At 42.2% G+C, this 23,801-nt stretch overlaps 1 protein-coding gene across 3 annotated transcripts in view; it reads left to right on the top strand.

Moving 5' to 3' along the window:
• The window catches only part of CD109 (CD109 molecule), an 88,319-nt gene that overhangs the window by 6,814 nt on the left and 57,704 nt on the right, over positions 1-23,801 (top strand). For all 3 annotated transcript variants that reach the window (XR_002437379.1, XR_002437380.1, XM_021392831.1), the window contains exons 3-5: positions 14,056-14,084; positions 18,925-19,155; positions 19,302-19,427. Coding sequence is in view for 1 of the 3 variants with exons in the window: in XM_021392831.1 (XP_021248506.1) it covers positions 14,056-14,084; positions 18,925-19,155; positions 19,302-19,427 (386 nt within the window). In the remaining 2 variants the exon portion in view is untranslated. The remainder of the gene's footprint in view (positions 1-14,055; positions 14,085-18,924; positions 19,156-19,301; positions 19,428-23,801) is intronic.

Here is a 23,801-nt window from a genome sequence, read left to right as displayed (position 1 = left end):
CTGGATGGCTGGGCTGAGGCCAATGGGATGAAGTTCAACAAGACCAAGTGTCGAGTTCTGCACATTGATCACAACAATTGCATGCAAGGCCGCAGGCTTGAGGCAGAGTGGCTGGAAGACTGTGTGGAGCAAATGGACGTGGGTGTGTTGGTTGACGTTCAGCTGAGGATGAGCTAGCAGTGTGCCCAGGTGGCCAAGAAGGCCAGTGGCATCCTGGCTTGTATCAAAAATACTGCAGCCAATAGGAATAGGGAGGTGATCATCCCCCTTGCACTCAGCTCTGGTGAGGCTGCATCTCAAGTACTGTGTTCAGTTTTGGACCCCTCACTGCAAGAAAGACATCAAGGCCCTGGAGCATGTCCAGAGAAGGGCAGTGAAGCTGGTGAGGGGTCTGGAGCACAAAGTCTTACAAGGAGCAGCTGAGGGAACTGGGATTGTTTAGTCTGGACAAGAGGAGGCTCAGGGGAGACCTTATCACTCTCTACAACTACCTGAAAGGAGGCTGTGGCGAGGTGGGGGTTGGCCTCTTCTCCCACATAACTAGCAATAGGACAAGAGGGAATGGCCTCAAGTTTCGTCAGGGGAGGTTCAGGTTGGATATTAGGAAAAATTTCTTCTCCAAAAGAGTGGTCATACACTGGAATGGGCTGCCCAGGGAGGTGGTTGATACACTGTCCCTGCAGGTATTCAAGAAATTTTTAGATGCAGTACTAAAGGACATAGTTTAGAGGGGAAATATTGGACAGCTGGACTAGATGATCTTGCAGTTCTTTTCCAGCCTTGGTGATTCTATGATTCTATAACTTGTTCATAACAGGATTTGTTGCAGGGGGATGTATCTTACAGAAAAGTGAATGGCAACTTGTTTGCATGGGATTGCCCATTGCTTGTGTGAACAGAAGGGTCTTTGCATCTTCTATGAAAGGGAGAATGGTGGGAAAAAATGAAGTAAAGACTGAATTTTGGAAAGAAAAAAGCAATGCCAGTAAACAGTGTAAAGTGAGGAGAGAGGTGTTATCAGAAATAAGGAGGAGGGAAACAATGGGAGAAATCTCTTGAGAGATTAATGTTAAAGCTGTTAAGTGCACATTACCCTAACCAAGCAGAAAAGTAAGAAACATAGTAACTAAACCCAGTTCTTACTACTGATTAAAAAAAGAAAAAAAGAAAAAGAAAATAAGGGTGTGGAAACAAAAAATGAGATCAGATTACAACGGTCGCACATAAAAGAGTAGCATGAGTATGAAGGGACAAAATTGGAAAGGCCAAACTGTGAATAGGAAAGAATGTGCAGGGTAGGATTTTAAATACTATATTAGTAGCAGGAAGATTAGCAAAGGGTGTGACTTGCTAGAAGGGCCTTTTTCAGTGTTGCTGAAAGGCAGATGAGTACTCAGTCTTCACTGAGAGGATCAGTTGTTATACAGCCTGTAACACAGCTAGCTGCAGTGCCAAAGGAAGTGAGGTAACAAGAGTGGAACGGGTTGAAGAGTACTTGGTAAAGTAGGGACTTAGGCTGGATAAAATTATCTGCAGAATATTTAATGAATGGGTGGAAATTTAAAAACTGCTAGTGGATTTTTGAAAGCATGAATGAGGAGAGAGGGGCTGGAAGACTGAAAATGTGCGAGACTGAAAAGTCTGTCGAGGGCTCTGCTTGCAGGAAGACACTTTTGGCCTTTCAAGCTCTGAGCTTCACATTACATAGGCTGGCAGAGTACCCAAGGAAGGATCATTGTGTGCTTGTGTTTTTTGCATTGTTCAAATGTCTGTCCTTGGCCATTGCTGGAGACAGGACCATGAGCTAGATAGACTTTTGGAGTCTCTTTCGCATTCTGGAAAGCACGTGAGGAGAGATCGGAGGAATGGGAGTGAATTGTCAGAACAATTGTCCTATAGTCCTGGTTACTAATCTTCAGGAAGATAAAAGTTAGCTTTAAAGAGAAAGGGGTGGGAGCTGAGAGTAGGTCTCAAAATGGGACTAGGATGATGTCCTAATTAGAAAGAAATCCAAGCTGAAGTGCTGAAGAGTTGAGAAGTACCTGCAGAGGTAGGAAACAGCTGAGAAATTCTTGAGTCATACACAGGTGGCTTCTCTTTTCACAACTCTTCATCTGCACTGGTACCATGCCCTGCTGTTCTTGGATACTTGTTTGCGAAGACAGAGATGAGAACCAGTCTGCAGAGGTTGAATAGCATGTGGCAAGAGATATTGCTGGTCCATCTAGATTCACTGCAGTCCCAATAAGTAGCTGCACAGAAAACATTGTCAGAGTGACTGATCTTTTATCCCCAACTTCTCCAGTTCCCTGGAGGTGCATCTGGGAGGCCCAGGAGTTTATTTTGAGTGGTTAGGGAACTGTATTGCCTTTACATACTGATGAGGGAAGGCTCTGGTAATATTTTTATATATCTAAACAATTTTGTGGTCTCAGAAAAATTATGTGGATTTGTCATTGCAGACTCTGAGTGCCTTCCAGAAAATGGAAGAAAACCATTGTAAAAACAAACCCTCTTCGTTCACTGCCTCTTAGAGGAAACTTAAATAGTACTCGAGTGTTTTATTTTCAGCAAAGGAGTGACTTAACTTTGAAATTTTACTCCAGCTGCAGCAATTAATGGCATGAGGGTGGTAGTAATACCACCAAGCCTCTGGTGTAGGCTTAGCCACATTTTGTCATGGTATGATTTCCCCGTGTTTTAAATCAGAATAAAAACTGCAGCTGCTCTAACTTGCAGTAATAGCGGCTTTGTGTTTATGATCCATTGCAATTTCCATGAAGTAATGATGGCCAACAGTGCCTAGAAAGCAGGGCATGCCTATGAGTTTGCATGTGTGTGCAGTCATCAAGGGAAGAGTCAGTTAATTAAATTAATTTCCCATTTTGTTGTGAAAAGGCTTAAGTCTGAGATTCTTTTGAATTGTCTGCATGGTTTTGAAGACTGGATCTGACATCAAGAAAGATTGCTCTGTAATATACCAGACTAGTCTTCCTAACAGCTGTAAATTTATAATTGCTGAGAATAATGTTGTTTGGCTGTTGTGGGCAGCAATAAGCTCAGATGTGGAGTGTGCATGACAAAAAAACTATGAATGGTCTCGAGAAAAAGTTGGAAAGAGCCTGTGTTTGAGTTTAAGTCTCTGGGCTGGTAGCTGCTGGGTGGCTGTAAGAAGTTCTTTGACTAAAGGGATGATTTAGTTTTAAAAATATGAAGCTATTCCCTTTTCCTACCCAGCATGCAGTGTTTCAGATAAACCACAGAGGGTTTTGCGTGCTGTGTTCTTGCTACTCTCTGACCACTTGGCTGAAAGTGGTAATAATGTCATCTACAAAATTGGTTGTTGTACTTTAGAAAACTGAGCTGAGAATTAAATATCTGAACCACGCCTCAGGTCTAAAATGAAATGAGAAAGGTCCGTTTGTCTGCCCCTGAAAAGTCAGTGAATGATGCTGTGGGGAGAGCAGAAAACCCAGTGCTGACTTGTGGAAGGGGCTGGTGGGTACTGTAGCACAAGGGCAGAGATGCCCAACACCAGCAGTGGTCCATCTGTCTGTGAGGTGGGGACATGGTGGTGTCCTCAGGAGTAGGTGAGTGGGAGAAGCAGGGAGGTGATGGGCTTTAATCACAGACACATCTGTGCATATTATTTTCTTCTGTCCTCCAGAGCTGCTGTGCTCTGTCCTGCTCTGAACCTCAGACAATAAATTCTGGTCTGTTTCGTGTTGTTCCTTCTATCCTTTTCTACTTTTATCTGTAGGCAGAACTGCTGTCCCACCTCATTCCATTTATAATTTCTTAGTGCTTCAAGACTCCAGAATTGCAAAAAAGACTGAAAGGGAGCAGCAGAAATGGGCAACGGGGAGTAATGAGTGGCTGTGAAGGAAAGGGCACATGGTGCTGGCAAGCAGGAGGCTTTGTGGAGCAAGTACATGCTCCTTTACTGCAAGTTTCTTGTCTTCACTTGGCTTTGGATGACAGCTGGGGTCCTGATGTCCACTAGCAATCTACTGTGAGTATTTGAGCACTGTACTGCACCTCCAGCTAACACCTAGCCCAAATTTAGCCATGATTTAACAGCAGTGGCTCACATGGTGTATTTCAGGCTGCTGGCATAACTAGGCAGTTCTAATTCTGGTGCTAATTTAGGATAATAGCTGAGAAGTATATCACATTCAAAGAAAACTGTAAACTGCACAGATTTATAGGCCTTCTTTCGTGAGAAAAAATATCTTTCACTCTTTGGACAGTTTAGCTCTTGGAATTTATACTTCTTTTTTTCTTTTTTGGAAATCTCAAAGATAGTATATATTTTGGATAGGAAGGAAAAACTGGAAGAACATTGAAGAGCAATCCTTTTTATTTCTCTGATGTTAAAATTATTTTTTATGAAATAGACCAATCAGGTGAAACAGTTCCATTTGCCTCTGTAAAGAAAATACTTTTATGTAAACATTTTCTAAATGTAGATACATGAGCACTGCTGCCAGAAGAAAGCTATGACATCAGTTCAGTGTGAAGTGATTCCAGCTATATTCTCACATTCTCTAATGGGACTGAGAAGAAATGAGGACATAGATAGGAAAGGTTAAGTGAGAAAGTCTGCTTGCAGCAGTGCCTGCTAAATAGGCTAGAACTTAGCATTAAGACCTGAATTTAAGTTAGCTGCTAACTGCTGTTGTGCTGATTTACATTGGCATGAGTTCTGGTTGATTATGCCAAGCCATCAAGTCATTTTTCTGGAACCTCGATCCTTTTTTGGGAGTGGAAGCTGAAACAGGAGTATTTATGTCTGTATAGATGTAAGTGGGGCCTGGCTGTTTGGCAGGGAGAAGACTGGGAGGTCTGTGGGCATGCCCTGCAGGGCGTATAGGCTGGGGCCACAGGCTTTGTGATACAAGGGAAAAGCCACGTAATGCTGAAATTATTTGTGACGAACAAGTGGAAACATACATCTATCTTTCCATTTTGAAAAATCGTTTTGAAGTAACCTTTACATCTGGTCCTAGTGTTGTTGTTGTCAGCTTAATAACAGGTAACATAACTTTTCATTCAGTTGGAAGGGACCTTCAAAGACTACTGAGTTCATCCGCCTGACCACTTCAGGGCTAACCAAAAATTACAGCATATTGCTGAGAGCATTGTCCAAATTCCTCTTGAACATTGACAGGCTTGGAGCAGCAACCACCTCTCCAGGAAGCCTGTTTCAGTGTTTGACTACCCTCACGGTAAAGAAATCTTTCCTAAAGTCCAGTCTGAACCTGTGGTACAGCTTTGTTCTGTTCCCTTGCTTTCTAACTGTTTGCTTCGCTAAAAAGATAGGCTGCTAAAAATGGTACAGTAGCAATGTCCATTTAAAAAGATGATTTAATTTCCCACTGCCTTCTGTGCTGGTGACATTGCACTACCCTGCTGCCTTTTCTTCCTCTTTTTCTGGATTGTCCTAAATGCTAAGGCGTCTGTGAGAAAGGAGTTGGAGAACATGAGTTTGTTTCCACAGAATTTCCATGTATTTCTTCAGTGCAATGTTGCAGGGACATTCTGAGGGAGGGAGACAGCTTCTCCAGTTTAGAGGTAGAGAGGACTTGGCTGATGTCATGTGTAAGTCACATGGAAGCGTTGCACATTTTGTGCAGGTAAAGGTGTCCAGCTGCATGGTAGCAGAGGACCCAGCAGAGCTGTGCTGTGTGCTAGCTGCTGGACTATGGCTAGCTACTTAAAAACATGAGATTGCTGCGTCATTAATACATCAAGTGGATGGAAAAATGTGGTGAATTTCAGCAATTCAGCAGTGACATAAAGGGAATATTTGGCCTGCTGCTCCTGCTTGAGAGCGGCTGTAGTCACCTTTGGGTGCAACTAAGTGGAGCTGCCAGGGCTCAGCACAGAAGCTCTGAGAATGTGGGAAAATCATGCATGACAGTTAAACAGACTCACTACAACACCAGAGATATTCAGATCTGCCCAGGCTGCTCAGTTCCCAACAAAATAATTACATAAACCAGGAGATTACCTAATGCCCCAGTGCCTCTTTTATAAATTTTCACTGTCTGGGAGCAAGACGACACTCTGGACTTGATCAAGGAAGCCAGACAGCTCCCTAACAGTGCTTCGGGATGGGAATGCTTTCCGATCCACACAGTGGAGAAGTGGCTGCGGTTTAAATCTCCCTCCTCCCCAGCTGCTTCCCATCTGCAGCAAAGCTGTACCTGGCTCAGACCTGCTCTGAGGTCTTCCAGGCTTGGGAATGTGTGAAACCCAGTATTTCTAACACCATCCAGTCTGCCCTGCTGCTAGCAGTGCTTGCGACTGATGTGGAAACATTTGCCAGAGCCACATTTGCTCAGGGAACATACTGTGAATTGATGCGCTGGAAATGGCTCGTGGAAACCACCTCTGCCTGTAGCTGGGCTTTTACTCTGGTTATAATTGTGTCTAAAATAGCATTTTCTGTGGCTTAACGTGCTTTAGTATTACTTCCTAGATGTGAGAAAAGCTGCTGTGAGCTTTCTACTTCTGACTCTGTAACATCACAGTACCTCACTCTGTTTGGGATACAGCATATGGAAAATAGGTTTAATGATAGGGCCTAGCTGAAGTACGGGAAGTGCCTTGAGATATCCATGTTCTGCATGATACTTGCTATCAAGAGGTGGTGCAAGCAGGCACTGTTCTGGTTAGAGAGCTGCAAAGTGCCTGCAGTGTATGTGTGCTAGTGTTTGTGCATTAGTATGGGTAAAGATGGAAGCAGAAAACCAAGGGAGTGGACTATGGTATGATTATCTATGAATATCACTTCTGTTCTTGGTGCTTCACAGCATACTGAAGCCCCTGCTATAGCCAGTGCTATATTTAGCTATGCTGGATAGATTAAAGCTAGTCTAGCAATACTTAACCGTGTGCGTATCTGCTTGCACACTTGTAAATAAAGCTGTTTCTCTTCTGTTAATAACTGATTAGTGACAAAGGTGGTTTTTTCTTTTTTTTTTTCTGATATCATTATATCATATGTTGTGGCTGTACAAAACTAAGGTTTAAGGTTTAGCACAGCTTTATTCACACATTACCATGCAGAAGGATGGGAATTAGAGAAGCATTACTTCTCTAATCTTACTTTCAGTATATCTATTTTCAGTTTACAGCTGAGAAAAATTTCAGGAGGTAGCTTTGTACTATCCCTGTTGTTGCTAGTTTATTCTGCATCCAGCCTCCTTTACCAGTGAAATATAGTCCCTTAAAATTTTTTCCTGATTAACAATAACTGTCTTTTGTAAGTTAGAAAGGCAGTAGGTTTCCTCTAGCTGAAATAATGTCTCTTCTTAATAGCATTATTTGGGCACAGAGTTCTTTGGGTAGATGTTGGAAATAAATACATCAGTAAGTCAAGTAGAATACCTGTGCACCAGGTACTCTGCAGCAGTGTGTTATTCCTCTCCAGGAGCCTTATGTGTCAGGCAAGCTTAGCTGTTCCTTAGTCTCTATGACACTGTGCAGTGGGAGTGCCTGCTCTGCTTGTGTGTTTTGCCTGGGCCTCCTGGCTGTAAAAACCTGGAAGGTCAGTGGGGTTGCTGAGAGTCAAGGACTGCCTGGGCTGCTTCTCAAGGGAAGAGGATGGAGGGATCATAGAATCATAGAATCATAGAATGGCTTGGGTTGAAAAGGACCTCAAAGATCATCGAGTCTCAACCCCCCTGCCAAGTGCAGCGTCGCCAACCACTAGACCAGGCTGCCCAGAGCCACGTCCAGCCTGGCCTTGAATGCCTCCAGGGACGGGGCATCCACAACCTCCCTGGGCAACCTGTTCCAGTGCGTCACCACCCTCTGAGTGAAAAACTTCCTCCTAATATCTAACCTAAATCTCCCCTGTCTCAGTTTAAAACCATTCCCCCTTGTCCTATCGCTATCCACCCTCACAAACAATCGATCCCCCTGCTGTTTATATGCTCCCTTCAAGTATTGGAAGGCCACAATGAGGTCTCCCCGGAACCTTCTCTTCTCTAAACTAAACAAGCCCAGTTCCCTCAACCTTTCCTCATAGGAGAGGTGCTCCAGCCCTCTGATCATCTTGGTGGCCCTCCTCTGCACTTGTTCCAAGAGCTCCATGTCCTTCTTGTGCTGGGGGCCCCAGGCCTGGACACAGTACTCCAGATGGGGCCTCACAAGAGCCGAGTAGAGGGGGACCACCACCTCCCTCTCCCTGCTGGCCACTCCTCTTTTAATGCAGCCCAGAACATAGTTGGCCCTCCGGGCTGCCAGCGCACACTGCTGGCTCATGTCCAGCTTCTCGTCCACCAGGACCCTGAAGTCCCTCTCCGCAGGGCTGCTTTCAAGTACTTCTTCCCCCAGGTTGTATAAATACCTGGGATTGCCCCGGCCTAAGTGCAGCACCCTGCACTTGGCCTTGTTGAACCTCATTAGGTTCTCGTGGGCCCACTTGTCCAGCCTGTCCAGGTCCCTCTGGATGGCTTCCCTTCCTTCCAATGTATCAACTGCACCGCTCAGCTTGGTGTCATCTGCAAACTTGCTGAGGGTACACTCGATTCCATCGTCTATGTCATTGATAAAGACATTGAAGAGCACCGGTCCCAGGACTGAGCCTTGGGGGACGCCACTTGTGACCGGCCTCCACCCTGACACAGAACCATTTATCACAACCCTTTGGCTGCGACCAGCCAACCAGTTCTTAACCCACCGAACAGTCCATCCTTCAAATCCATACCTCTCCAATTTGGAGAGAAGGATGTGATGAGGGACCTTGTCAAAGGCTTTGGAGAAGTCCAAGTAGATGACATCCATCACCCTCCTCCCATCCACCGATGCCATCACTTCATCGTAGAAGGCCACCAGATTGGTCAGGCAAGATCTGCCCTTGGTGAAGCCATGCTGGCTGTCTCGGATCACCTCCTTGTCACGTATGTGTCTTAACATGTCTTCTAGGAGGATCTGCTCCATGATCTTCCCAGGCACAGAGGTGAGGCTCACCGGCCTGTAGTTCTCCGGGTCATCCTTTTTCCCTTTCTTAAAAATGGGAGTAATGTTTCCCTTTCTCCAGTCACCGGGGACTTCACCAGACAGCCATGATTTTTCAAATATGATGGAGAGTGGCTCGGCAACCACATCAGCCATCTCTCTCAGAACCCTAGGATGGATGTCATCTGGCCCCATGGACTTCCACACATTCAGTTTCAAGAGGAGGTCTCGAACTTGTTCCACTGTTACAGTGGGACAGTATCCACTCCTCTCACCCACAAATGGATGGCAGGAAAAACTGTGGCTTCAACAGTAGCATGAACATGTGGAAAGAACTGTGCTGTTCAGGGCCAGATGCTACCCATCTTTGCTAAACTGCTGAATACCAGAATGAAGTAATTAAGTGTGCTGCCCACAGGCATCATTAGCAGGATGTGAGTCACTTGATTTAACCCAAGTTATAATTTGAATAGATGGTACATGCTGAATGGGAGTTTTCCTCTAGTGCACTAACAGCAGCAGGGACATACTGCTTTCAATCCATCTGGACTGCCTTCTACTTGCTGCTGTCAAAGGAATGATTTGTTTTAAATCAGTGTTTACTGGAGTTCAGATGTCAAATAAATGTTTTGACTTCGAATGCAATGAAGTTCAGGATCAAGGGGGTCATTAAGTTTTCCCAACTGTAAGAAGGCTAGTCTTGATGTTCTTCTGGGGAAGAAAAGGCCCCTAGAAGTCAATAGCAAATTTGCCATGGTGACTTTCAGAATCACAGCATGTATTTCAAGAGACAGGTAAGTGCAAAGTCCTGCATCTGGGTCAGGGCAATCTCAAGCACAGATACAGATTGGGTGGAGAATGGCTTAAGAGCAGCCCCGAGGAGAAGGATTTGGGAGTGTCAACTGATGAAAGATTCAACATGAGCCAGCAATGTGCACTTGCAGCCCAGAAGGCCAACCATATCCTGGGTTGCATCAAGAGAAGTGTGACCAGCAGGTCAAGGGAGGTGATTCTGCACCTTTACTCTGCTCTCATGAGAACCCACCTGGAGTACTGCATCCAGTTCTGGAGCCCCCAGCACAAGAAGGACATGAGTTGTTGGAGCAGGTCCAGAGGAGGGTCACAAAGATGATTAGAGGGCTGGAGCACCTCCCCTGTGAGGACAGGCTGAGAGAGCTGGGGGAGAAGAGAAGGCCCCGGGGGGACCTCATAGCAGCTTTCCAGTACCTGAAGGGGGCCTACAGGAAAGCTGGGGAGGGACTTTTTATAAGGGCAAGTAGCGACAGGACAAGGGGAAATGGTTTTAAACTGGAAGAGGGTAGATTTAGACTAGATATAAGGAAGAATTCTTTACTGTGAGGGTGGTGAGACACTGGAACAGGTTGCCCAGTGAGGCTGTGAATGCTTCCTCCCTGGAAGCATTCAAGGCCAGACTGGATGGGGCTTTGAGCAACCTGGTCTAGAGAGATGTGTCCCTACCTATAGCAGGGAGGTTGGGAGTAGATGATCTTAAAGGTCCCAAACCATTCTATGATTCTATGATAATGCAATACTCACATTGAATTTTTCTTTTTAATTATCTCAGAGCTAACATTCAGATGCCTATGGAAGACAACTTTGCCAGGGCAGCAGTTCTGTGTAGAATGTATGTAACCCATATGCTGGTTTAACAGTTGAGTGAAAAATAGACATGAACTTCCTAGGAATTACAAAAAGGTGTAACAATGGAAATTACAAAATGATTCTGTTGATACACATGAAAAGTGAATGCTGCAGTGTTGTACTACTTATTTAAATTATATGGTACTAATAGGTAAATTATTAAAATACAAAAATGTATTTTTGCCATTAAAACTGTTAAGCATGTCTGAATGCTAATAGCTATAGGTTTTATTAGCTGCAAGGTGGCAACTCTTTTCCAACCTCTGTCAAAAAAAGTCTGTAAAACCAAGAAAAAATCGGCTAGTAATGCTGCGATAAGAGAGGTGATGGCACTGAGAGGCAACACCATTAAAGTAAAAAAAAGCTCCCACATTAAATAATTAAAATAAAAGCTGTAGCAATTACAGCACGTTTATTTGGATTGTGAGAAAATTTGAGGTCATGTCATCTGAAATAGTTAAAATATTAAGTTATATTAAGCCCTGCACAGTAATATGATAGTTATGTGTTCCCAAGTTGATGTAATACAGTGAGAATGGTTAATTCTGTGTGCTCTGTTGCTTAAGGGTGATAAATGCTGTGCATGGCTTTGAAAACTTTGTCCAGCTACAGAATTAATAGAAAATAGTAACTCAGGTGGAATAGAAGACTGAGTAGATAGTAAAGATGTTTCAGAGTATGTGAATGTAAAAAAAAATTCAAGTGGAGAACATGGAGTCTGCTCCCACCAAATGGAGAAGTAACATTTCTGCAATACTGCTCTGAGGTTCGTAACTTTTGCAACCCTGCAAAAGGTATCACATCTTCCATCAGCCGCATACGTAAGAGAGGGGAGGGGTGGATATATGTGGATGAGAGCCAGCACTCAGTGAAGATGCATCTTTAGCTTGTTGTAGAGGCACAGGATGGTCATGCTGCTGACATTGTTTCATGTTTGTCCCCATAGCAGTGGAAACCCCAAGCAGGAGGGAGGGACTAGGATTAAGGAATTTTTTGCCAGTTGCCTTTCTTTTTCTTTAAAGGAATGCAGTTTAAAGTCTTTTCCCTTTTTCATTCCTTTCAGAGAAGTTTTCTTGATAAAAATGACTAGAAAATGTACTCACCCACCTAGCTGTAGAAGAGATGAATGCAAAATATCCTGGGTTTCTCTTAAATGTGCAGGAGGTGTAGAATCAGCCTATTTCCAGAAATGGAGGAATGCTTTGGTCCAGGAACAGATATACCCAAGAGGGGATTTGTTTTCAAGGAGAGCAATGCCAAAACATATCCTCCTTGTTCAGGTAGGTCCCTCCTTGTTCAGAGTCTGTTGGCACCTTGGAGGCCCTTATTTAAGTGGAGCATTGCATTTCAATTTCTTTGGGCTGTGTGTCCAGCTCTTTTAGCAGATTTGAGACTGCTGTGACTGTTAGGGAGTTGCTAAATCTAGCATCCTGGCAAAGCAGAGGCTGATGTGGCTCCATGCCCCAGGCCCAACCAGTAGTGAGGCCAAATACATGTTCCTAGTAGGCACACAGACACACAGGTACATGTATGTGCTACATACATCCACATGGCTAGTTACACAGTTTGGCACAGACAGGCATGCTGTACTCACACAAACAGCGCCTTCATCTCACCTCCAGCTGATCAGGACGAAGGTCTGCTTGATGGGAACACACACATATATATACACCTGTCCACAGTTTGGGTCTCTGCCATAGCTGGGCTTAGACAGTCTCCCCAGTAGCTGGCACTGAATATTGATCTTCCCAGTATCTGAGCATGCAGGCCTTGCTCCAGTTGCTAGTACACAGACCTCCTTGCACACTTAAGCGTGCATACATGTACCCACCGTGGATCCCACCAGTAAGCTGTCCAGTTTTTCCAGTATGTGGTCCTACATCCATTCTTCTCTTGGTTGTGTCCTGCACAGAGAAGGAGAAATGCATACCCACATGCCCCCAGCACAAAACCAGGTCTTTTGGTGCACCCCCAGGCCTCACAGTCTCTTGCTGTTGACCTGGCCCTCCTGCTCCCTCCAATACCAACTCCTCCAGGTGCTCCTCAACCTCAGGGACAATATCCCTGGCTCGCAGGGAACTTCACCCACTGCTGGCTGACCAAGTCTGATCTCTGTCAGTGATCACACACTGACATGCACGCCAGTACTGTATTTGCACACTCCTGTCTCTCCAGCTGGCACCTAAACACGGGCCCTCTGATCCGTAATTCTGCACCTATTACTAGTGGTTAGATCTCACATGTGCATCCAGATTAGAGTGCCTCACATAAAAACCAAACCAAACAAAAACAAAAACAAAAACAAAACAAAAAAAACCCAAACCAATTAAAATTGAGTTTAATAAGAGGACAGGACAGAACATACTGATCAGGCACAAGGCATGGCAAGACAAATGTTTTGACCAACCTCTTTTTTTGTTTGACCGGCTGCTTTGTCCCCTAAGTCCTCTTGTATTCCCAGACTGGTTCCTCCTTAAATCACCTACGTCTATCCCTTTTCCAATCTTTGGTTCCTCTCCTAAACATTCTGTTGTAAGCCTTGCATAATGGTGAAGGACCTAGAGGGCAGGACATATGAGGAGTGGCTGAGGTCCCTTGGTCTGTTCAGCCTAAAGCAGAGGAGCTGAGGGGAGGCCTCATGGCGGCTGCAGCTCCTCAGGGGGAGCAGAGGGGCAGCGCTGAGGTCTGGTCTCTGATGGCAGCGACAGGGCCCGAGGGAACCAGAGAACGGCATGGAGCTTTGTCAGGGGAGGGTCAGATGGGGGTTAGGGACAGGTTCTGCACCAGAGGGCGGTGGGCGTGGAACAGGCTGCCCAGGGCAGTGGGCACGGCACCGAGCTATAGGTGTTCAATCAGCATTTGGACAACATTCTCAGACATAGGGTTTGAATGTCGGGTGGTGCTGTGTGGAGCTGGGAGTTGGACGCGGTGATCCCTGTATGTCCCTTCCGACTTGGGATGTTCTGTGATTCTCTGATAATCCCAGGAAACTCTTCCCCTACATCTCATGATGAGTCCCACTCCCCTGACAGTGACCTCCCCCTGCAGATTCCTGATGAAGCTGAATGAAATACAAGAATGACATATCAATATTGACCAGTGCAGCAGTCACATCAGTTTCATTTCCAGGCAGCATGTGGCAGCAGCCAGCTGGCTGAGCAGCATGTGCATCTGGGCCAGCTGATTGCACCCTGTGCATGAGGGCTGAATGGGTTGTCCATGTACACTGAGAGTTGGTTGGAGGAGCCACAGCAAGGGGGTTCAAGTGTCCAGTGGGTATTTTGGGCACTGTGGGAATAGGGAGGAGAGTTGATCTGCAAATTAATGTGGTTATGTTAACGTTCAGTGTTTATAAAATTTGTTTTTGACACTGTTTTCTTTCTTTCTTTCTTTCTTTCTTTCTTTCTTTCTTTTATTTTTCAGATTCCTTTGGAACTCTTGTTCTTCCAGCAGTAAGTATTTATTTCCTTTCCTTTGAAGAAAATATTGACTGCCTGAGATTTTTCAGCAGTTAATGTTGATGAGATGTATGAATGTATTTGCTGACCATTAAGCCAAAAATTTTCACATCAAGTGCTCCACAGCTTGTTGCAAGTAATTACAGAATTTGTGACCTGACTTCCAGCATCATCACAAACTATCATAAAGATTGAGCCCCAATCTTTCCTTTATGACTGTTTTTTTTTTACCAGCTGATACCAACACCCCTATTTCTGTCACATTTTGAAGGCTTACTAGAGCTGAAATAATTGTGAAAAGAAATCAGAGAGTCACAGAATTGCAGGTGTTGGAAGGGACCTCTAGAGCTCACTGAGTCCAACCCCCCTGCTAACTCAGGTTCCCTACAATAGGTTGCACGGGTAGGCATCCAGACAGGTCTTGAATATCTCCAAAGAAGGAGATTCCACAACCCCTCTGTGCAACCTGTTCCAGTGCTCTGTCACTCTTACTGTAAAGAAGTTCTGCATATTTGTGTGAAACTTCCTGTGTTCCAGTTTTTGGCCATTGTTCCTTGTCCTATTACTGTGCACCACTGAAAAGAATCTGGCCTCATCCAGTTACCTTGTGCATTTTAGATATTTATAAACATTGATCAGATCCCCCCTCAATATGCTCTTCTCCAAGCTGAACAGACCCAGGTCTCCCAGCCTTTCTTTGTATAGGAGATACTCCAGACTCTTTATCATCTTTGTCGTTCTAATAACTGAGAAATATTAAATTAAAATGAAAATATTGCTCTTATTTATTCATAGTCTTCTTGATTATTTGTAAACATGCATTCAGTGAAAGTACATAGTACTAACTAGTCAACAAAAATGAATGATACATAATGCAAAAATGCATAATTGTTTACTGAGTAGGCATTCTGAATTTATAATCCTGTATGCTTATCCTGAAAGTTGATCTAAAGAATTAGGTATTTGTGTCAGGAAAAAAAGCTTTTTACCAAACTCTTTGGTTTTTTAAACATCTGTAAGCCTGAATATCCCTAAGTGCAGTAGGTTTAGATTTTGATCTCAAGTTAAATGTATGTCTTATGAAATAGTCTGGAAATATTTGATAAATGTATAATCAGTAATGATGGGCAGTTCAAAATTGTCAAGACTTCTAGGTTGAAATATATCTGTACAAACCATAAATTAGGAAACATTAACAATAGCATTAACAATTCAATTAAAAAAAAAAAAACACACAAAACCCCAAACAGGTTAGATTAGCAAGTTCTTCAATATAATTTGCCCAGTCCAAGAGCATCCTTATGTCTTATTAGGCTTCTACAAAACTGAATTCCATAATCACTTTAGTAGTACTAAGAGTCTAACTGTTGTAGAACTTCAAGTATACAATAAACAAAATAGGGAACCCTCTATCCAGCTCAATCTAAATTTGCCAGCCTGCCTTACCACAGCTCTAATGAAACAATGCCTTCCTTGAGAGCCCCTTACATATTTCTCAAACACTCAGGATGTGTTGCAGGGATGGGAGGGGAGTGGTTGGGTTCTGTTTGAATGTAACATCAGGTTAGAAGAACTGACTCATTTTTTAATGGTGAGATTTTTTTTGTTGTTCATGTAACTGTGGTAGACTTCTGTATTGCTCAAAGTATACTTGGCTGGTAGCACAAGGTGGGTAATGGTTTCAGCTGTCATACTTTCCAGAGCGGCCAAGAGCTTCCTTGTCTGAGGTGCTCGTGAGGGTGGCTGATGTGGTCAGAAGAAGGGCTTGAAATGGCCATTTTCTCTCTTATGTTAGAGGTGCCACTATCCACAAGGATAGTGATACAATACAGTTGGGGAGTGTATCAACTAAGATAAAATGTTTTTTACAGTAAGTTTCTGCTAGGTACTTGTCATGGTTTTGTGATTTTCAGTTATTGGTATTCCACATCATAACATCATGTAGTGGACATACCTAGTTCTCAGAAGAGAAGGACTACTACAGTCCCCACGGTACTTTGCTCCTTTGTTACCATTTTCCAGCCGGAGGGAAAAGATAGAAGCTCGCAGTATAAAAACTTGCAGATCACGAGACCTCGTCCCTTTTTTTCCTCCGTCTCTCGTCTTGGCAGCACCTCGCTCTCCAGCCGTCTTATCGTCGGTAGTAGAGTAAGGCCTACCTTGATTTTGGGACATTCTCTCTCTCTGTGTTGGATTTATCAGCTTAAATTGTAATTATATTGTATTATAGTGTGTTGTTTTGCATTCCGATATTTTATTTAGTAAATTAGTTTGTTTCTCCTCAGATTGTTGCCGCTGTTCTTTGCTCTCAGGGCCATCTCCCTACCCTTTTCCCCTTTCCCCTTTTCCCGGGACGTGGGCCCTTGGGTCCCCCGTCCCCTTTGTCACGGAATCGGGCCTAACGCCCGTAAACCGTTGACAGTACTGTTAAAAAATGCCTATCTCATACATGGGTTGAGATATAGCCTTTTGGAGAAGGAACTGGTGGGGTTGAGGCAAATAATTACTCTTACTTTAGCAGTGAGCTTCCAGAAACATTGTGTTAATTCAATTTCCATGAGTGTGGCTACTATTAGTGTGGCTAATTGACTTGGAAACTAGTGTGGCAACCTCAGATGTCCTAATGCACTGCAGTACAATGCAAACTTTTATTGTCTTTGGATTTTGCATCTACAAAGGTACAACAGGCAGCTTTGTCACCACATTATGATATAAAAAGTACCAAGACATTAAAAATCAGGGGAAAAACCTGTGTCGCTTTATTCATGATAGGAAAAGGCTACAGAAAAAAAGACAGAAGGTCTGTAAGTGATGATTGTAGACTTTTAAAGAAGAAATTAAAGACAGCCCTTGCAAGTGTTTTAAAATAATGATGTAAAAGCACTATTCATAGCTACAATGAGAAAAAACAAGCTTATTTTACCCCTAATTTGACACTGAAGGTTTGTAATGTGTTTGGGAGTTGCAGAAAATCCTGTCTGCCTCTTAGGGAATAAAACATGTTAAATAAACGGTAGTATTCTTAAATGAATTAATTCTGAGGTTATATTTGGCAGATGTAGTAACTAAGGCTGTTCCTCCTGTCTAATATATTCCAGAATACTTGGCGAGAAAGTTTGAATGTTGAAATGTGTGAATCATATGTTCTTGGCAATGTGTATATGATGACCTGCAGTTGAAGGAAATGCGGAGTCAATTTCAGTCTAGAGTTTTGCACCTAGGATTTGGTTGTATAAGTTCAGATTTTAAAGGGTACCTTTTCTCCTGTGTCATCATATGCCTGTTGGGGGTGGAAAAAGAGAGCCTATTTATTTTTCCTCTCAATGATTTTTCCTTCTAAATTGTTTTTCAAAACAGAAACTCAGCAGAGAGGGATGAAATTGTAGTTAATCCCTGTGTGTAGGTAAATACATAGAGGAAGAAATGTATTTGTTAGAGACATTTGCATTTGTGGTATTTGTTACTGTGTCGTATTCTTCCTCTTTTGGGAAAAAATCCATTACCTCACTGTATGCTCTTAAAATGAGTTTTGACAGCAAGGCAGCATTTCATTAAAAAGCTTGGTTGAATACTTTTGAAGTGCTGGGCCTAGTGAGTTAACAGATGTAATTTTCATTATCAGTGCAAGAGGGGAGCTTAATTTCCATATGTTTTGCTGAAAAATGTAAGCCCGTCTGTTTTAGTTGCCTTAACTTTAGAGGCTTTAGTCCAGATTTACTGTTCTGACAACAAACAGAAGCATGTGACTCCTAAGCTTTTTAGCAGTGCTACTTGCTGGAACCAGCTGTGTGCTTTGTTAAACCCTTTCCATCTTCAAAGAGAGAGTTCCAAGCAGATGGCAGGACAGAAGTTTGAATCTGGGCTGGAATGCACCTGGGGTCGTTCCTTGTCTGTGCAGGCTCTGCTCAAGGTGACATCTCCATGTTCCGTGGCAGTTCTGCTTAGAGCCTTTAGACCTCCTGTAGCTGAGGTTCCTCCATCTAAGTGCAGAAAATGAACTGGTGCATCTAAATTGTGAGGTCCAGATTTCTCCTAGTCACTGGAGGGAGACACCTGAGCATTCTTGTCTTATGTGGTCCAACTTTCCTTGCTAGTGATGTCTGCCCATGTTTGCTGCCAGTGCTGAAGGAGCTTTCAGTGTCTGTCCTTAATAAAGCATTTCAGCTAACTGTATAAAATATCTCTACGTTTGTTCTTCATGCTTCGCGAAGAATAGTTAACTTACTGGTTGAGCTGCAATACTTACTGTAATTATGAATCATTAAAAGCACTGAGATGAGAAAAAATTAGTCAGTTTCCATTGAAAAGCCATACCCAGCTTCTCAGGAGACTCCCATTCTGAATTTAATTGTTCTACTCTAAAAGGTGTGAAGGTGAAGCTTATAAAGAGATGCACAAGGTTTTCTTTCCGTCCTGCTCATCTTGCCCACATGTAGCTTCTTCAACTCTTATATTTCTGGAAAGTAAATTGCTAGAAAATGCCAAAGTCTGAAGAAAATAGCCCCCAAGATCAAATGCAAGAAATTTCTCAATAACTGTAAAAAGAAAAGAGAGCAGAATGTGATTGCCTCTTAATGGTGTATGAATGCATACCCACTTACATTATTGAAAATCAAATCTAGCAAAAATCATATACAAATATTTTGGAAGGTTGCCTCTGAGAGTACATTTCTGTGTAATTGTTGAAGTGACAGAGTCCTGAAGTCCTGTTCCTCTTTTTGAGTGTTTACATAAGTTGACAGGGCAGAGACCTTAATGGCAAATGTTTTATGGTATAATAACATCTTCAGTTATATCTTGGGTAATTAACAATGAGTCACTGTTCTCTTTTTAGTTGCCATTGGAAAGTGTTTCTGGGACTTATGAATTACTGGTGGAGGGCCATGCTGATGGCCAGCGCGTCTTCTCTAACCGTACCAGCTTGACATACGTGGCAAAGAGTATCTCTGTATTCATTCAGACTGATAAATCTACATACAAACCTGGACAGGATGTCATGTTTCGGATTGTCACGGTCTATCCTGATCTCAAACCTTACAAACCTTCTCTAAATATATATATCAGAGTAAGTATGCATGGGAACCTTGTTATACATGGGAATTTTTCATATATTCCAACTTTACGTGCCAAACACAGGTTGTATATATTGATGCCTCAATCTTGCTAGTGAAGCCACTTGCGTTTGACATGGAACCTGACTTTTTTTTCTAGGACCCTCGGAAGAAGTTGATTCAGCAGTGGTTGGAGGAGGAGGGTGATTTAGGTGTAGTTTCAAAAAAATTTCAGTTATCAAAGAACCCTCCACTAGGAGACTGGTCCATAGATGTGGAAGTGAATGTGAGTATTAACACTGTCAGCTTACAGCAAAATTTCATTTGTCCTGATAAATGTGAATAAAATAGTGTTTGCTTTGCTGAAGTAAAACCAGAAATAAGTATGGACCATGAGGGGAAATCTTTCTTTCACGTGAAACCCCTCAAAACTATGTAAACCTCACAAGCTTTTCAGTAGTGGATGGTTTTGTAAGTAAATACATTAAGAAGAAAATATATTTTAAAAAAATAAAGAAGCAAGCATGCTTATTTTATCCTAAGGACTGGATTTTGATTCTAAAGTGTGTTATTTGAAAACGTATTGAAGAAAGAACATATGGAGTACTGTTTTTTTGTTTTTTTTTTTAAGTGAAACAACCTTACCTTTATTTTGAAAGCTAATACACAGAAATTCACTGTTCTCTGGTGTGCAGCCAGTCACTGTCTCAAAGGGTGTGGCATCCAAGACTGTCATTCACAAATGTCTGTTTAGTCTTAGTGGTGTTTCAGCAATTCACAGTGACTCAAGTGTTACTGAGGAAAAAAATAACTATGCAAAATAGAAATGATGAAGGCTAAAGCAGAACTATTTCATAACAAAGCTGGTATAATTTATTTTGCATGTTGCTTTGGTAACAGTCCTATCAGTCCAAATCCTTTAAGATTCTCATACACTGGTAAATGCATTGTTGAAATAGCTGGAGGTTTAGTTGTTCAAGACTGCGTGTGTCAAATTTATTCAGACTGCTCTACATCCCTGTCGTATGGGAACTGCATTTCCAAATTGGCTTGCAACAACTGTTCAGAGTCATTTAGCAAATACAAACAGAACTGCATAATGTTTCCTAATAATATGAGGCAGAAGCAGAAAATCTCATTTGATTATGTATAACTTCAGAATGATATTTGCCAGTTATATGCTTCTTAGATTTCTGTAGGCTGAGGTAGATGAGGTGTTCAACTGATGATCAAGACTAGATTCTTTCAACACATTTTCGTGGGGGCGTGGATTCATTACTATTGTCCTTGCTGGGAAAAATGCTTTAAATTGTTCTTAGTTGTTCTCTCTTCAAATACCTGAAATGTGATTGCAGTGAGAGCAGGGTTGGTCTCTTCTCACTGGTGACAGGACAAGGGGAAATGGCCTCAAGTTGCACCAGGGGAGCTTTAGGTTGGGTATCAGGAAAAACTTTACAGAAAGGGTTGTTAAGCACTGGAACAGGCTCCCCAGGAAGGTGGTTGAGTCACCATCCCTGAATGTGTTTAAAAACTGTTTGGATGTGGTGCTCAGGGACATGATTTAGTGGTGGGTTGTTAGAGTTAGAGAGAGTAGTATGGTTAGGCTGCAGTTGGCCTTGATGATCTTGAAGGTCTTTTCCAACCTGAGCAATTCTGTGATTCTATGATTAGGCTTGGCCGCTCCTTCCCATCCCTGTGCTGCTGTTCAGCATCTTCTCAGTAGTGCTGAGGCATCTGTAAAAACTCTGAGATCTAAATTGCATCAGAGTAATTGAAAAGTTTGAAGATTAAAGCACTGTTTTATTTAGTTTGACCTAGTCCAGTTCCCTGATCTGGTTCTCACCACAGCCCCTCTCACAAATGCGCAAGCACTTTTCAGGAGATGGGGAGGCATGATTCAGACAAAGAAACAAAGAACGAAGTCTTGTAATGGTGGTGGGCTTCTTCAAAAGCTCTCCTGCTAGAGGAAAAAAATTAGTGAGAAATTTTGATAAGACTTTCTGCTAAGTCACGAATAATCCTGAAGTCAGGAAAAGACTGCTGAAGAAATGGCAGCAGCTGTTCTCAGGATCTGAATATGAATGTCACTCCCTCTTGAAATAAATAAATAAATAAGGGAAAAAATGTGAAATTGAAGGAAAAATGCTACAGATTCATCTAGGCTTGTGAAGTAGCTGAGAAAACAGTCAACAGGCAAGTAAAATCTCAGTAGATGATAGGAAATGATACTCCATATTTTACCTGTGCAATATGTATTGCATACACATCAGTACATCAGGAAAACAAGTCTCTCAAGTCATGAGTAGTGAGGAGAAGAAGATAAATAGGGAACATTTTGTTCACTGTCTCTTCTGAAACTTAGCTAGAGGGCAATTTCAAACCAATTTAAATGGCACAAGTAAGCTGTAGAGCTCATCATGAGCATTTGTTGTGAAATTCCCAGTGGATCAAAGGCAATGGCTGGGCAAATTCACAGAACTAAAGCCTGTTAAGAATTGAGAACTGAAAAACTCTGGCCCCTGGTTGAGGAGGTCCCCCAGTCTCAGGCTGGCAGAATACTGACTGCTGCGGAAGGTTGTACGTTGGCCTGAATTCATGTTAGATGTGCAGGGATGCAGCCGTTCCTACGTTGTCTGTGTTGTATTTCACTAAGAGCATCCAATTTTCCCTATTATTAATTTTTAAAACATAGTGTTCTAGCATTGAGTATAGCCTTGAATGCCAGGTTTGGGATCCTTCAAATAGAGTTCGAAATGCTTCAGCGACATGAAGGATATCCAAGGGCAGAGATAATGCCCATCTAACTGGAGTATTTTTGTCTATTCATCATTGTTTCAGGAGACAATTCAAGGTGAAAAGCACTGCAAAATGCTTTTCCTACCTTTAACAAAATACTCTCTTAGGAAAAGATAAACTTAGAACAGAAACAGGATTCTTTTGTTTTCATTGATGAAGGAAACAGTTCATATTTAAGAAAGACAACATTTAATAAGTGGGGAAAAAAAAGAGAGGGTAATAGATAGATACCATTTTAATGAGAAAGTCTGAACTCTTGCGAATTTGTAGGAAATGTAAAAATCCTGAAGAGAACTTGATGGTTAATGAAAGTATGAAAGAGTTCTTAAAGTTTGCTAGAAACAAAAGAAATTCCAGAGGTGGCAGAGCCCAGTAGCATGAAGAAACAGTGAATATGTGGCAGAGATGGAAATATTTAGTGGGTATTATGAGAGCTCTATGTGGTTTAGTGAATTTCACTGTGAGAAGATTTAAGAAGACAAGCAGAAGATGAATATGTCCTTGACAGGAAAGAGTAAGTGAGCTATGAATGGAAAACTGTCATAAGGCATGAATTCTGAGAAAAATGTCAGTAAAGGTGATTTGGGAATCCACTGTCAAAGAATTAAATTCTTTTAGGCTATTATGGATTTAATAGCTAGCTTTATTAATGTAGCAGATTTTTGTAAAGTTTTTTTTTTATTGTACAAAATTCTAATGAAGAAATGTCAATCCAATATGTGTAAAGTCTATCAAGGGAGAGTGGCTTGAGTATTGAGCAAATGTCAGTCCCCCAGGGTGTTTCTAGTACAAACCAATGACAGAGTTTGCAGATGGAGATGGGGAGGAAAGCATTTTGCTGGGGACCTGCAGATGTTCAGTGTTGACTGTACATTGAAGGATCAAATGAATCAACGATTGATTCCAATCTCTGGGTGCCGTTACAGGTTTTAAAAAGCTTTTTAATGTATTAGAGGATGGCATTTTTTGAACCAGTTATTAGAAATTGAAACCAGACAGTTTCTCTTTTGCACAGATATTGGGTTCATCAATCAGGTTCTTAATCACCAGAACAAACAAGCAAAAAAATGAGATTAGAAAGCTTCTCTTTTGTCTGATGCTTTAGCATCAAGAATGATTGCCTCTTTGGTAGATGTATTGAAATCAAGCAGACTGCTGGAGTAGCTGAGTTCTAAAGTAACTAAACCTGTGATAAAAGGAGGTCAGGTTAAATGGTTCCTTCTGTCATTAAATAGTAAAATGAAAATAAAAATAGAGGAGAGAAGGAACAGTGTATCTTTAAATAAAAATATAGTAGGCTTTGGGGTCCAGAAAAACCTGGCTATTCTTACGATGCTTAAGCTGTGGGGGGAAAAACACCACATGTAGAATTTTGTTTCCTTTCAAACTCTTTTCCTCCAGAGCTCACACTTGTTCTGCTTTAATCTTCAAATTTGGTGTTAAAAGAACTTAACAACAAAGCAGTATGCATTATTTCCATATGACATAGCATGCATCTGCACAGTATCTTACATTAGATGATCCTATCATGCAAAAGTATATTAAGCAGCTATGCACTATTATTCTGTCTATTGAGTTGTTTCACACTTATTTTTCTAGTAGCATATTGTACCATTGGATTAATGAAAGATTCAAGAAACCTTGTAGAATAAAGGAAAAGAAGAACTTAACTGATGGGAAATTTCTTTTGGGTCTTAGCCAGAATGCTTTGAATGTCAAGATCATATGGGAGGAGAGTCAGTTTCAGGTTTATAGCATGCCTATACATAAATTATGATGGGTGTTGAAGTTCCTATTTTAGTCTGTGAAGATTGACTCAGTGTTCAATGAAAGTGAGTGAGTGGCTCAGGTCACTCTGAGAAGA

The sequence above is a fragment of the Numida meleagris genome, chromosome 3 (assembly GCF_002078875.1).
Source record: "Numida meleagris isolate 19003 breed g44 Domestic line chromosome 3, NumMel1.0, whole genome shotgun sequence".
In the NCBI taxonomy this organism is placed as follows: domain Eukaryota; kingdom Metazoa; phylum Chordata; class Aves; order Galliformes; family Numididae; genus Numida; species Numida meleagris.
The sequence above is the reverse complement of the archived record's forward strand: the minus strand, read 5'-3'. Positions and strand labels throughout refer to the sequence as shown.